This window comes from Plasmodium knowlesi (genome assembly GCF_000006355.2).
Source record: "Plasmodium knowlesi strain H genome assembly, chromosome: 13".
Lineage (NCBI taxonomy): Eukaryota > Apicomplexa > Aconoidasida > Haemosporida > Plasmodiidae > Plasmodium > Plasmodium knowlesi.
This window is the reverse complement of record NC_011914.2, coordinates 1,388,364-1,403,068: the sequence shown is the minus strand read 5'-3', so window position 1 is coordinate 1,403,068 and position 14,705 is coordinate 1,388,364. Positions and strand designations below refer to the sequence as shown.

Here is a 14,705-nt window from a genome sequence, read left to right as displayed (position 1 = left end):
TTTTCTATAACTTCCATACATAATAAATGCATACATTTATTTATTCATTTATACAGAAAAAATAAGTTTCTTCCCATTTTCTTTCTCTTTTCCTTCTTTCCTTAAACCCTTTCTTTTACATTTCTTTCTTCTTTTTCTCCTTCTTTATTCTATACTTTTTTCATAACTTTTCTTTTCATTCCTTTTCTTCTTATTCCTTAAACCCTTTCTTATCCCTTATTTTTCTTTTCCTTTTCCTTTATTCCCTTTCCTATTCTTTCGAAGACTATGTTCCTATTTGAGAATGTTCATTAGTCCAAATATAGTCGAACCATTATATTCCGAAGTAGAACAAAAAAAAAAAAAAAAAAAAAATGTTTTTTTCTTTCTATAAGAACTATTATAATTCATTAACAGAAATATACACTGAATTACAAAAAATGTATGTAGTGCACTCCATATAACGAAGGATCCCTCATCTCCCCTAAAACAAAAATGTCATTTATTCATATGTTTCAGTGAACGAAAGGTGGATTAAAAACACAATAAGTTATTTCTAAATATATATCTCATATCAAAGGAATTATATAAAATAATTATCAGGTGAATGCATATATATATGCATTCACTATATATTCCATACTCCACATAATCCCCCTTTTCGAACAATTAATATCACTCCACAAATTATAATGGCACTCCATCCTTCTCCTCCTCCTCATTGAAACAAATAAACCGTAAACCTTATTCTAACACACATACAACTTTATTCCTATATCCTGCATCCTTATTCCTATACCCTTGATCCTTATTCCTATACCCTTGATCCTTATTCCTATACCCTTGATCCTTATTCCTATACCCTAAATCCTTATTCCTATACCCTGAAACCTTCTTCCTATAACCTGAAACCTTCTTCCTATACCTCTGAATGCTTATTCCTATACCTCTGAATGCTTATTCCTATACCTCTGAATGCTTATTCCTATACCTCTGAATGCTTATTCCCATACCTCTGAATGCTTATTCCTATACCTTTAAATGCTTATTCCTATATCTCTGAATGCTTATTTCTATACCCTAAATCCTTATTCCTATATACTAAATCCTTATTCCTATACCCTGAAAACTTCTTCCTATAACCCTAAAATCTAATTCCTTTACTCTGAAACCTTTATTCTTATCCCCTTGAATACATATCCCTATTCCCTGAATTCTTATTCATATAACATGAATACTTATTCTTATAACCATAATCCTTATTCCTATACCCTGAACCCTAAAACCTGAACCCTAAAACCTGAACCCTAAACCCGGAACCCATTTTTATCCTAAACCCGGAACCCATTTTTATCCTAAACCCGGAACCCATTTTTATCCTAAACCCGGAACCCATTTTTATCCTAAACCCGGAACCCATTTTTATCCTAAACCCGGAACCCATTTTTATCCTTAACCCGGAACCCACTTTATCCTTAACCCGGAACCCACTTTTATCTTTAACCCGGAACCCACTTTTATCCTAAACCCTGAACCCACTTTTATCCTAAACCCTGAACCCACTTTTATCTTTAACCCGGAACCCACTTTTATCCTTAACCCGGAACCCACTTTTATCCTAAACCCTGAACCCACTTTTATCCTAAACCCGGAACCCACTTTTATCCTTAACCCGGAACCCACTTTTACCCTTACCCAGGAACCCACTTTTATCCTTAACCCGGAACCCACTTTTATCCTAAACCCTGAACCCACTTTTATCCTAAACCCGGAACCCACTTTTATCCTTAACCCGGAACCCACTTTTACCCTTACCCAGGAACCTATCTTATGCTTAACCCGGAACCAACTTTTACCCTTAACCCGGAACCAACTTTTACCCTTAATCCGGAACCAACTTTACTTTTAACCCGGAACCTACTGTACCCTTAACCCGCAACCTACTTTTATCCTTAACCCGGAACCTACTTTCATCCTTAACCGGGAACCCAAATTAACCCTTAACCCGGAACCTACCTTATGTTTAACCCGGAACCTACATTTATCCTTAACCCGGAACCCACTTTTATCCTTAACCCTGAACCCACTTTTATCCTTAACCCGGAACCTACCTTATCCTTAACCCGGAACCTACCTTACCCTTAATCCGGAACCTACTTTTATCCTTAACCCGGAACCTACATTTATCCTTAACCCGGAACCCACTTTTATCCTTAACCCGGAACCAACTTTACCCTTCACCCGGAACCAACTTTACCCTTCACCCGGAACCAACTTTACTCTTAACCCTGAACCCTAAACCCTAAACCCTGAACCCACTTTTACCCTTAACCCGGAACCCACTTTTACCCTTAACCCGGAACCCACTTTTACCCTTAACCCGGAACCCACTTTTACCCTTAACCCGGAACCTACCTTATACTTAACCCAGAACCCACTTTGATCCTTAACCCGGAACCTACCTTTTCCTTAACCCGGAACTAACTTTACTCTTAACCCGGAACCCACTTTTACCCTTAACCCGGAACCCACTTTTACCCTTAACCCGGAACCCACTTTAATCCTTAACCCGGAACCCACATTTATCCTTAACCCGGAACCCACTTTTACCTTTAACCCGGAACCCACTTTTACCTTTAACCCGGAACCCACTTTTACCTTTAACCCGGAACCAACCATACTTTTAACCAGGAACCTACCTTATCCCTAACTCGGTGCCAACCATACTTTTAACCCGGAACCAACTTTACTTTTAACCCGGAACCAACCATACTTTTAACCCGGAACCTACCTTACCCTTAACCCGGAACCGACCTTATTTTTAACCCGGAACCTACTTTTACCCTTAACCTGGAACCCGTCTTATCCTTAACCGGGAACCCACCTTTACTCTTAACCCGGAACACACTTCACTTTTAACCCGGAACCAACCATACTTTTAACCCGGAACCAACTTTACTTTTAACCCGGAACCAACTTTACTTTTAACCCGGAACTCACTTTATCCTTAACCGCGGAACACATAACCAAGCCATTTCCGCATATTCTCGTTATTCTGTATAAATTTTTCGTGTAAAATGTATGTGTATTTCTATAAGGTTGTTTGTGCCTACACGTATGTACACACAATTTTTTCTTGTGCGGGATAAGTGTGTGTTATTCCTTTATATTTTGCAACCTTTTGCAACTGTAATATATTTCATCATCCACCGTCCTTTTCTTCTTTTTTTTTCTTTGGTGTGCGCTATCAGCATACATCATTTATTCGCGCGCTTAACCTCCTGCTTTCCGCAAAAAAAAAAAGGAAAAAAAGAAGAAAAAATATATTTTTCGCAAACAGAAAAAGAAAAACGAAAAAAATATATTTTTCGCAAGCGGAAAAAGAAAAAAGAAAAAAAAATATATTTTTCGCAAACGGAAAAAAAAAAAAAGAATGTGTGTTCTTAAAAAAAAAAAGAAGAATGTTCTTAAAAAAAGAAGAATGTTTTTTGTTTTTTTTTTCTATAAACAAAAGTTGTCCTTTCACCAAAAAAAAAAAAAAAATAAAGTTACAAACAAAATAAGGAATAAATGTGAAAGAAAAAATCTTCTTCTTTTTCTTTTTTTTTCTTTTCAAGAAAATATAAAAAGGAAAAAAAGGAAAAAAAAAAAAGGACAAAAGGTGTGAAACCAATATCCTTCATCTTAAACAATAAACCCTAAACTGTGAACTCTAAACCCTGAACCGTGAACCTGAGACCATGAACCCTAAACCCTGAACCCTAAACCCTGAACCCTAAACCCTGAACCCTAAACCCTGAACCCTAAACCCTGAACCCTAAACCCTAAATCCTAAACCCTAAATCCTAAACCCTGAACCCTAAAACCTTAACCCTAAACCCTAAACCCTAAACACTGAACCCTAAACCCTGAACCCTAAACTGTGAACCCTAAATTGTGAACCCTAAACTGTGAATCCTAAACTGTGAACCCCAAACTGTGAACCCTAAACTGTGAATCCTAAACTGTGAATCCCAAACTGTGAACCCTAAACTGTGAACCCTAAACTGTGAACCCTAAACTGTGAACCTGAGACCATGAACCCTAAACCATAAGCCCGGAACCTAAACTTGGAACCTCTTTAATAGGAACACTTTCCATAGGAACACCTTCCATAAGAACATTTTCCTTAGGAACCTGTTCTTCTTCCATAAATTCGGATCCCATGAACTCTTGAACCAAAAGTTCCAGAAAATCCTTCTGGTTCAATTGTGTGTCCCCTTTTTGACATTCGTCCAACACTTCAAAATGAATTTCAATAATTGTGCGGCGATTCGCCCGATCGGAACGTTTTGTTCTCGTTGGAACAGAACGAGGTTTTCGTTCCTTCACCAATCGATATTCATGTGAACCGGCTTCTTCCACATGATCGAGGACTTGTTCCTGTACCGATGAACCAGGAATTTCAGCAGGAGATCTTCTGAAACGTGGTCCTCCTTTACCAAGAGGACCAAAATACTACACAAAAAAAAAAAAAAAAAAAAAAATGAGAAGATATTTTTGTTAAGAAGATTGTGAAATGTTCTTCTTACACATTAAAATTTTTTTTTTCTTTTAACCATTAAAAAAATTTTTTTTTTTTAACCATTAAAAAATTTTTTCTTCCTTTTAACCATTAATTTTGTCCATTAAATTTTTTTTTTTCATTAATTTTTTTTTATATTTTTTTTTTTTTTTTCATTAATTTTTTTATCTTACCTTCCAAAGATAATAAGCCATAGCAGAAAGGCCAATAGAGACAGGAGCCAAAGGAAGAAAAGGGGTGAGGATATCCGTAAGAAGGATGGGACAGACTGTATTCTCTAATGTTTGTTGCATATGGTTTTTGTTCGATGGGTCTTCGAACAATTTATTAACTTCACTTCCTACTTTGTCATTGCCAATTTTGCAATCATTATAATCTTTGTCAATTTTGCATTCAAAACAAGAATTACTACTTTTGTCACATGGAGGTGTTCCTTCCATAATGGCATTACTTTTGCTAAAAGCATATTCTATGCCCGAATCTACACTACAATCAGGATGTACCTTATACTTTTTTTCTTTATCTGCCAAATCTATTAATTGCTTTGCATATTCTTTAAGAAATAAACAACCCATCGTTTGTCCAAACGATGGGCCGTTAACACGGCCATTACCGTGGGTATAAATGTGCTGCAATCCTGAAGCAAAATGTAAACAAGCTGCTCTATTTGTTCGCCTTTCTGTATGGCCCTTATCACTCCACGGGGGGTTGTCGTCTTTGCAATATTTGGCAGCGTCCGACTGCTTTTTAGCGTTGTTCATATTATTTAAAAGTGCCGTTAATTCCTTTCCGATCTTATCCATCAAGGCATCCTAAACATAGAACAAAAGAAAAAGAAAGTAAGAAAAGAAAAAATATATATGTATATATGTATACACATATGTGTATACATATATACATACATACATATATACATACATAGACATATACATATACATATATACATGTACATACATATATACATATGTACATATATATATATACATACATATACATATATGTATATGTGTATATATATGTATATATGTAGTTGTTATTGATGTTCGTTTTCTTACCCAAGACACATCGCTGCTTTTTGCACCAGTGTTATTTTTTACGTAGTATTTTTTTGCTGCGCATTGGAGTTGAGTACAGAAAGAGGAGGTCATTTCAGTGATAAAAGATAAGGTGGTTGTTATGTTGGATTTAATGGTGTTGGTGTTGGATTGGGATTGGTCGTTGTCTTCGTTGAGGAGTTTGGTCATTTGTTCTTTGACTTTAATTGCGTCAGCATTGCTTTTATCGCAAGTTCCACTTTGTGATTGTGTTGCCACCAGAGCGTCTGCGACGCTCAGCTGGCAATCGTCCAAAATTTTTTCTTCCCTTTGACACTTAAAACAAACATTATTACTACCACTACCAACACCATTACACAAAGATTTATTATTATATGTTTCATTCCATTTATCGAACATTTCATTTATTTTTGTCTCATCAATGGGACATTTATCATTCGACTCGTTAACTATTTCAGTTGCATAAAGGTTAAGTGCTGCGCACATCATAGTTTGTTTAAAAAATTTGTCATCAACCTGGGCATTCCGATGGGAACTACCATTAGCCTCCCCTTTAACCTCAGAAATTTGTTTTAGTCCCGCCGCGATATGATTACAAGCTTTTCTTTCAACACTATGTTCATTACCATCACCAAAATCATTGCATACAACATCATTAGTGTTGGTTGCATTATCCTTTCCCTTCGTCTCGATTTCCTGGAACATTGTTAGCAATGTTGGTTTGACGCCTTCCTCCTCCCAAAAGTTACACTGTTAAAAAAAAAAAAAGAAAAAGGTTATATATATATATAATTCGTTGTGTAGTATCCGGTTGCTGTGCCATCCGGTTAGTATGTAGTATCCGATTAGTGAGCCATCAAGTTGGTGTAGTATCCGGTTCCTGTCTGCGAGGAGTTTTTCCTCTCCCCCCCCTAAAGTAACTGAAGCTAACCCCGGAACCTCACTCCTAAACCCTGAAAACTCATTCCTATACCACTAAAACCTTATTCCTATACCCTAAAACCTTCCTCTTATACCCTAAAACCTTATTCTAATACCCCTAAAACCTTAATTCCAACACCCATACAACCTTATTCCAATACCTTTACAACCTTATTCCAACACCCCAAAAACATCATTCCAACACCACAACAACATCATTCCAACACCCCAACAACATCATTCCAACACCCCAAACAGCATCATTCCAACACCCCAACAACATCATTCCAACACCACAACAACATCATTCCAACACCACAACAACATCATTCCAACACCACAACAACATCATTCCAACACCACAACAACATCATTCCAACACCACAACAACATCATTCCAACACCACAACAACATCATTCCAACACCACAACAACATCATTCCAACTCCCCAACAATCTTCATCTTATACCCTGCAACCTTCTTCTTATACCCCTACAACCTTACTCTTAAACCCTGAACCCTGACTTTCAACACCCCTCAAACCTTATTCTTATACCCCAACAACCTTATTCTAGCACTCCTACAACCTTATTCTAACACCCCAACAACATCATTCCAACACCCCAACAACCTTACTCCAGCACCCCTACAACGTCATTTCTATATCCGGAATCTGAGTTCTAATACACCTAAAACCTTATTTCTATAGTGCTAAAAACCTTATTCCTATACCCTACAGCCTCACTCCTGTACCCTCAAACCTTCTTCCTAAACCCGGAATATGAATTTTTTTTTTTTTTTTAAATATTCATTCCATTCCCACTAAGTGTTGTGTTGTTTTTAGTAATACTTACCCAATTCATTGTAGGATTACCAGTCCCTTTCATTTGGTTTTTGAACCATTTGGGTCCGGCACATCTAATGTAATCGCATAAAGTGGACATATCATTTATTTTCTTTAGGGTGGTAGTTGCGTCATTACCAATTTGGGGCTGAACTTGTGTTAACTTCTCCTTCACTGGCGTTGGGGTTGTGGTGCCACCTGTGCCAGTTGTGTTAATTTTGCAACTTTCAAGGATGTCTTCATTCCATTGGCAAGGGACACAAGGTCCCTTGCCATTGCAATTACCATTAGTAATACTTGCATTCCATGCCTTAAATGCCTTCTTTATACCAGAATCAATGACACATTTTGAGTCTTCTTTCATTTTTTTTGCATAGGCGTGAAGTAATAAACAACCCATCGTTTGTCTAAACGATGGGTGTTGAGACAAGATGTTGGTTCCTGTTGACGACGACGCCGGTGCCGACGTCGTCGCCGCCGTCGTAGAACCATTGTACAATGCCTTTAGACCGGCATGCAAATAATTGCATGCCGTCTTTTCAGGGTTGGTGGGTGTTCTATTATTATCATCCATTTGATCACATTCCGTGCCTCCGTTTCCATTACTGTCCTCCATTGCTTTTGCCAATTCTTTCCATAGTGTGGCGACTTCGCCAGTGTTCCTGTTCCAGAAGTCGTCCTGTATAAGGTGTTGATAAAAAATATATATATATATATATATATATATATATATATATATATATGCATATGCATAAATGCATATGCATATATACATATACATACATGTATATGTACAAGTATACATTCTTTCTCCTTTTTCTCTTCTTCCATCCTGTTTTCTGCCATCCGGTCCCTGCCATCCGGTCCCTGCCATCCGGTCCCTGCCATCCGGTCCCTGCCATCCGGTCCCTGCCATCCGGTTGGTGTATAGTATCCGGTCTCTGTCGGCGAGGAGTCTTTCCTTTCCCCCCCTAAAGTAGCTAAAGCTAACCCCGGAACCTTACTCCTAAACCCTGAAACCTTACTCCTATACCCCGAAACCTTACTCTTATACCCTTAAAACCTTATTCTAACACCCTAACAACCTTATTCTAATACCCGTAAGAACCTTATTTCTAAACCAGGAACCTGGCTACTGACACCCCTGAAACCTTTACTGCTGAACCCGGAATCTGAAGTTTTCTTTCTTTTTTTTTTTCCTTTTCTTTTATTCCTTTTATTTTTATTCCTTTCCTTTCCCTTTTCTTTTCCTTCTATTCTACTTACCGCATTGTGCTTGCCCTGGGTCAGCTGAACTCGAGATGCTAAACATTGTAAACGTTGACATAAGGATGCATCTTTCTGGTCCGTTTTAAGTACGTCCTGGAGGGTGTCATTGACAGTGGCCTGATTCTCTTGGAGCAATGAATCTAAATTAGGTTTTACTTTGTCAGTGGCATTGCTGCCAATTTGGCAAGTGTCAAGTTCGTCCTTAGTTCTGCCATCCCACGTGCAAACAATGCAAGGTTTACCATTCTGGCAATAAGTTCCTTTAATTTTGGAAGCCTGTAAAAAGCCGACCCTAATCCCTTGGTCTATGTCGCAAATTTTGCTGTCCTCTTTCATTTTTTGTACGACGGCCTTTAACATTAAACAAGAAACGATTTGTTTAAACTCTTGGTTATCATAAGGGTTCTTATCCCCGTTATTGGGATCCGGATTATATTCATGTCGAATATTGGATATATGATGTAATCCTGCAGTGACGAGTTTGCAGGCGGTCTTGTTAGCGAAGCCATGGGCGTCGCCATCTTTCCAGTCGCTGTTGTTGCAGTGTTTCGTTAAATCCGTTTCCTGCGCCTTCTCCTCCATATGCTTCAACAGCTTCGTTAAGTCATTCCCGAAGTCAGTCTTCATGTGCTCCTGCAGTTGAAGAATATATATATATATATATATATATACACTTACATGTACATACATATACATACATATACATATACGTATACACATGCGTATACACATACGTATACATATATGTATATACATATATATATATGTTACATATATATATACATATGTATATATAAGCATATATGTTGTAGATGTTATTGATGTTATTATTATTGTTATGGATGTTGTTGATGTTGTTATGGTTATTTCCATTCCAACATCAGCACAGCACAACAGACCACGATCAAGAGCACGAGCACACATTCCTTACCCAGGTAGCCGTTCCGGTTGATACCTTATTCCTTCCTTCCCATTTCTTCACAATACACTCTAAGCGTCCACATTTGTTACCAGTCTCCTCCTCACAAGGTTTACCTATAAGCAGACGCAGACATGGACACGTACATACATATATATACATATACATATATACATATATATATATACATACATATGCACATATATATTTATACATATATATACATCTATACACATATGCATATACATATATGCATCTATACATATATGCATATACATATATACGTCTATAATAAATATATATATATATATATATATATATATATATATATATATATATATATATAGAACAAATTGTTTCTGTTTTTGTTTTTGTTTTGTTCTGTTTTGCAAATGGGTGGAAGTTGGATGAGAGGTGGATGAATTAGTTATTATGGTCGTACCACAATTTTATGGTGGTGTCTACTTACATATTTTCCTCAGAGCTTCCTCCTGAATTTTCTTCATTTCTTCCTGACCACCGCTGTTGAACATAGGGTCAATTTTTTTCTTTAACTCCTCTTCTGCGCCTGCGCTGCTGCCATTTTCTTTAATTGTGCAATCTTTATAGTCGTTAAACCTACTACACGTAAAACACTTATCTCCATCACTGTTGCAGGGAGCAGTTTCCTTCATAATTTGATCGTTCTTCTCAAATGCTGCATTTACAGCCTCCTTTACTTTCTTTTCGTCCTTACATGGAAGTTGTTCTAATTTATCAGCAAAAGCATTTAATAAAACACATTGCATGGTACGTTTAAATAATTGATCCTCTAAATCTTTCTTCGTACTCTTTCCTCCATTAGGTTTTGCCTTAATTTCATAAATACTCTTTAAACCTGAAGCAATGAACTTGCATACTGTCTTCTCTTCTTCACTCGAAAGGTCCTTACAGTGCTTTTCATCCTCCCCATTCTTATTTATCATGTTTCCAGAGAGTTCCTTCAATTCCTTCCCTAAACCATCATTCTCCTTCCATAAATCATCCTACAAGTAAAAGATATATATATGCATATGCATATATACATATACATATGTATATGTACATACATATACATATACAAATATGTATTTACATAAATGTATAGATGTAAATACGTATGTGTATATGTATACATGTACACGTATATATGTATAATGGTTATTCCCTTACCCAAGTACGTGTTGCCCCGCTTCCGCCACCCTGTACTTTACCGTTTTCTACCCATCTACCAGCTACACATTCTGCACGCTCACATAGGTTTTGCTTATCTAGACATTCTAAACCTATAAGAGGAAAGAACAATATACAAAGGATGAGTAATATGATGATATGGTGACGATGGTTGTCTATGTAGTCGGTGATGTGATGTTGTCTACTTTCCCCCAATCAACACAGAGTCCTATAGTAAATATTGGTAGATCGGTTCTGTAGTATCCGCTTTCTTCGCCATCCGGTTACTACCTTCCGGTTTCTACCATCCGGCAACTACCATGGGGTTACTACCACCCGGTTACTACCATCCGGCGACTACCAGCCGGCCACTACCATCCGGTTGTTGCATCGTATCCGGGTTTTCGTCTTCGAGGAGTTTTACCTACCCTTCCCGGGAGGGATGCTGGGATGCTTCCATGCCATCCGGTTACTACCATCCGGTTCATACTATCCGGCTCATACCATCAGGTTCATACCATCCGATTCCCACCATCCGGTTCATACCATCGGGTTACTACACCATCCGGTTCATACCATCGGGTTACTACCATCCGGTTCATACCATCCGGTTACTACCATCCAGTTCATACCATCCGATTCATACCATCCGGTTCATACCATCCGATTCATACCATCCGGTTCCCACCATCCTGTTCATACCATCCGGTTCATACCATCCGGTTCCCACCATCCTGTTCATACCATCCGGTTCATACCATCCGGTTCCTACCATCCAGTCTCCACCATCCAGTTACTACCATATCAGGTTACTACCATCCGGTTTCTACCATCCAGTTCCCACCATCCAGTTAACACCATCCAGTTCCCATCATCCTGTTCCCACCATCCTGTTCCCACCATCCACTTTCCACCATCCAGTTCCCACTATCCTGTTCATACCATCCGGTTCATACCATCCGGTTCATAACCATCCGCTTCATACCATCCGATACATACCATCCGGTTCATACCATCCGGTTCCTACCATCCGGTTCCCACCATCCAGTTCCCACCATCCAGTTCTCACCATACAGTTTCCACCATCCGTTCTCTACCATCCTGTTCCTACCATCCGGTACCTACCATCCAGTCCCCACCATGTGGTTGATGTATAGTATCCGGTTTTTCGTCTTCGAGGAGTTTTACCTACCCCTCCCGGGAGGGATGCTGGGATGCTTCCCTGCCATCCGGTTTCTACCATCCCGTTCATACCATCCAGTTCCCATACATCCAGTACCCACCATCCAGTACCCACCATCCAGTCTCCACCATCCAGTCTCCACCATCCAGTTCCTACCATCCAATTCCTACCATCCAGTTCTTACCATCCGCTTCCTACCATCCGGTTCATACCATCCAGTCTCCAACATCCAGTTTCCACCATGCAGTTTCCACCATCCGGTTCCCACCATCCGATTTCTATCATCCAGTTCATACCATCCAGTTCATACCATCCTGTTCCTACCATCCAGTTCATACCATCGGGTTCCTATCATCCGGTTTCTACCGTCCGGTTGTTGTGTCGTATCCGGTTTGGTTTGTCTGCGAGGAGTTTTACCTACCCCTCCCGGGAGGGATGCTGGGATGCGCCCCTGCCATCCCGTCCATACCATCCGATTCATACCATGCGGTTCCTACCATCCGGTTCATACCATGGGGTTCATACCATCCGGTACCTACCATCCGGCACCTACCAACCGGTACCTACCATCCGATTCCTACCATCCGGTTTCCTACCATCCGGTTTCTACCATCCAGTTCCCACTATCCACTTCCCACCATAGGGTTACTACCATCCCGCGTCTACCATCCTGTTCCTACCATCCGGTTCATACAATCCGGTACCTACCGTCCGGTTACTACCATCCGGTTCATACCATCAGGTTAGTGTGTAGTATCCAGTTCGTACCATCCGGCTCATACCATCCCGTTCCTAACATCCGGTTCCTACCATCCGGTTCATACCATCCAGTTCATACCATCCGGTTAATACCATCCGGTTCGTACCATCAGGTTAGTGTGTAGTATCCGCTTCATACCATCCGGTTTCTACCATCCGGTTCATACCATCCGGTTACTACCATCCGCTTACTACCATCCGGTTTCTACCATCCGGTTTCTACCATCCGGTTCATACCATCCGGTTTCTACCATCCGGTTTCTACCATCCGCTTACTACCATCCGCTTTCTACCATCCGGTTTCTACCATCCGGTTTCTACCATCCGGTTCATACCATCCGGTTTCTACCATCCGGTTTCTACCATCCGGTTCATACCATCCGGTTTCTACCATCCGGTTCATACCATCCGGTTTCTACCATCCGGTTCATACCATCCGGTTCCCACCATCCGTTTACTGTGTAGTATCCGGTCTTTGTCTTCGAGGAGTTTTTTCCTACCCCTCCCGGGAGGGATGCTGGGATGCTTCCCTACCATCCGGTCACTACCATCCGGTTACTACCATCCAGTTCCCACCATCCGGTTCCCTACCATCCGGTTCATACTATCCGGTCACTACCATCCGGTCACTACCATCCGGTCACTACCATCCGGTCACTACCATCCGGTCACTACCATCCGGTTCATACCATACGGTCGTCGTTGCATATAGTCCCTGTCTGCGAGGAGTCTTTCCTCCCCCCCCCCCTAAAGCAGGTGAAGCTAACCCCTGAAACTTCAGTCTAACACCCTGAAACTTCAGTCTAACACCCTGAAACCTTCGTCCTAAACCCGGAATCTGAATTCTGACACCCCTAAAACATTATTCCTAAACCAGGAATCTAAGTCCAAACACCCTTACACCTTTGTCCTAAACCCGGAATCTGACTTCTAACATCCCTACAACCTTCCCCCTAAACCCGGAATCTAAGTTCTAACACCCCTACAACCAGCCTACTAAACACGGAATCTGAGTTCTAACACCCCTACAACCAGCATACTAAACACGGAATCTGAGTTCTAACACCCCTACAACCTTCCTCCTAAACCCGGAATCTAAGTCTTAACACCCTGACACCTTTGTCCTAAAGGCGGAATCTAAGTTTTTACACCCCGACAGCTTCCTCCTAAAACCCGAATCTAAGTTCTTACACCCTGACACCTCACTCCTAAACCTGGAATCTGACTTCCAACAAACCTACAACCCTACTCCTACACCCGGAATCCGACTTCTAACACCCTTACAATCTTCACCCTAAACCCGGAATCTCACTTCTAACACCCATACAGTATTACTCCTATACCCGGAAACCCCATTCTAACACCCATACGACATTGTTCTAACACCCCTAAAACCTTATTCCTAAACCCGGAATCTGACTTCTAATACCCGTAAAACCTTATTCTGACACCCCTACAACCTCTCTCCTAAACCCGGAATCGGACTATGAACACCCCTACAACCTTATTCCTGAACCCGGAATCTGAATTTCTGAACCCGGAATCTGAATTCTAACACCCCGAAAACCTTCTCATCTCCTTCTTCCTCCTCATCATACACTCCCTCCCCCCACCTTATAGTTTTTTTTTTTTCCTTTTTTTCCTTTTTTTTCTTTTTTTTCTTTTTTTTTTTTTTTTTTTTTTTTTTTTTTTTTTTTTCTTTTTTACTTTTCTTTTTTTTTGGTTGGGGGGTTTGGTTGGTTATTGTGATTGGGGTGTCTACTTACATATTTTGTCCAAAGATTCCTTCAGTCCTGTCTTATCTTCTTCGTCCTCAAACATTGTCTGCAATTTGCTATTTACATTTTCACCTGTGGTGCCCTGGCCATTTGTGTTAATTTCGCAATTATCAAAACTTTGGTCCTGTGTACACTCAAAACAGTCACCACCCTAAACCCGGAATCTCACTTCTAACACCCATACAGTATTACTCCTATACCCGGACACCCCATTCTAACACCCATACAACATTATTCTAACA

General features: G+C 40.0%; 1 protein-coding gene across 1 annotated transcript in view; it reads right to left on the bottom strand.

Moving 5' to 3' along the window:
- Positions 1-4,062: 4,062 nt before the first annotated feature.
- Positions 4,063-14,705, bottom strand: part of PKNH_1330200 (SICAvar, type I) — a gene marked incomplete at both ends in the record, with an annotated part of 19,178 nt that continues 8,535 nt past the window's right edge. Inside the window, 8 exons of the mRNA XM_002260704.2 lie at positions 4,063-4,476; positions 4,717-5,355; positions 5,599-6,348; positions 7,375-8,043; positions 8,631-9,266; positions 9,565-9,668; positions 10,022-10,577; positions 10,744-10,856. Coding sequence (XP_002260740.2) covers positions 4,063-4,476; positions 4,717-5,355; positions 5,599-6,348; positions 7,375-8,043; positions 8,631-9,266; positions 9,565-9,668; positions 10,022-10,577; positions 10,744-10,856 — 3,881 coding nt within the window. The remainder of the gene's footprint in view (positions 4,477-4,716; positions 5,356-5,598; positions 6,349-7,374; positions 8,044-8,630; positions 9,267-9,564; positions 9,669-10,021; positions 10,578-10,743; positions 10,857-14,705) is intronic.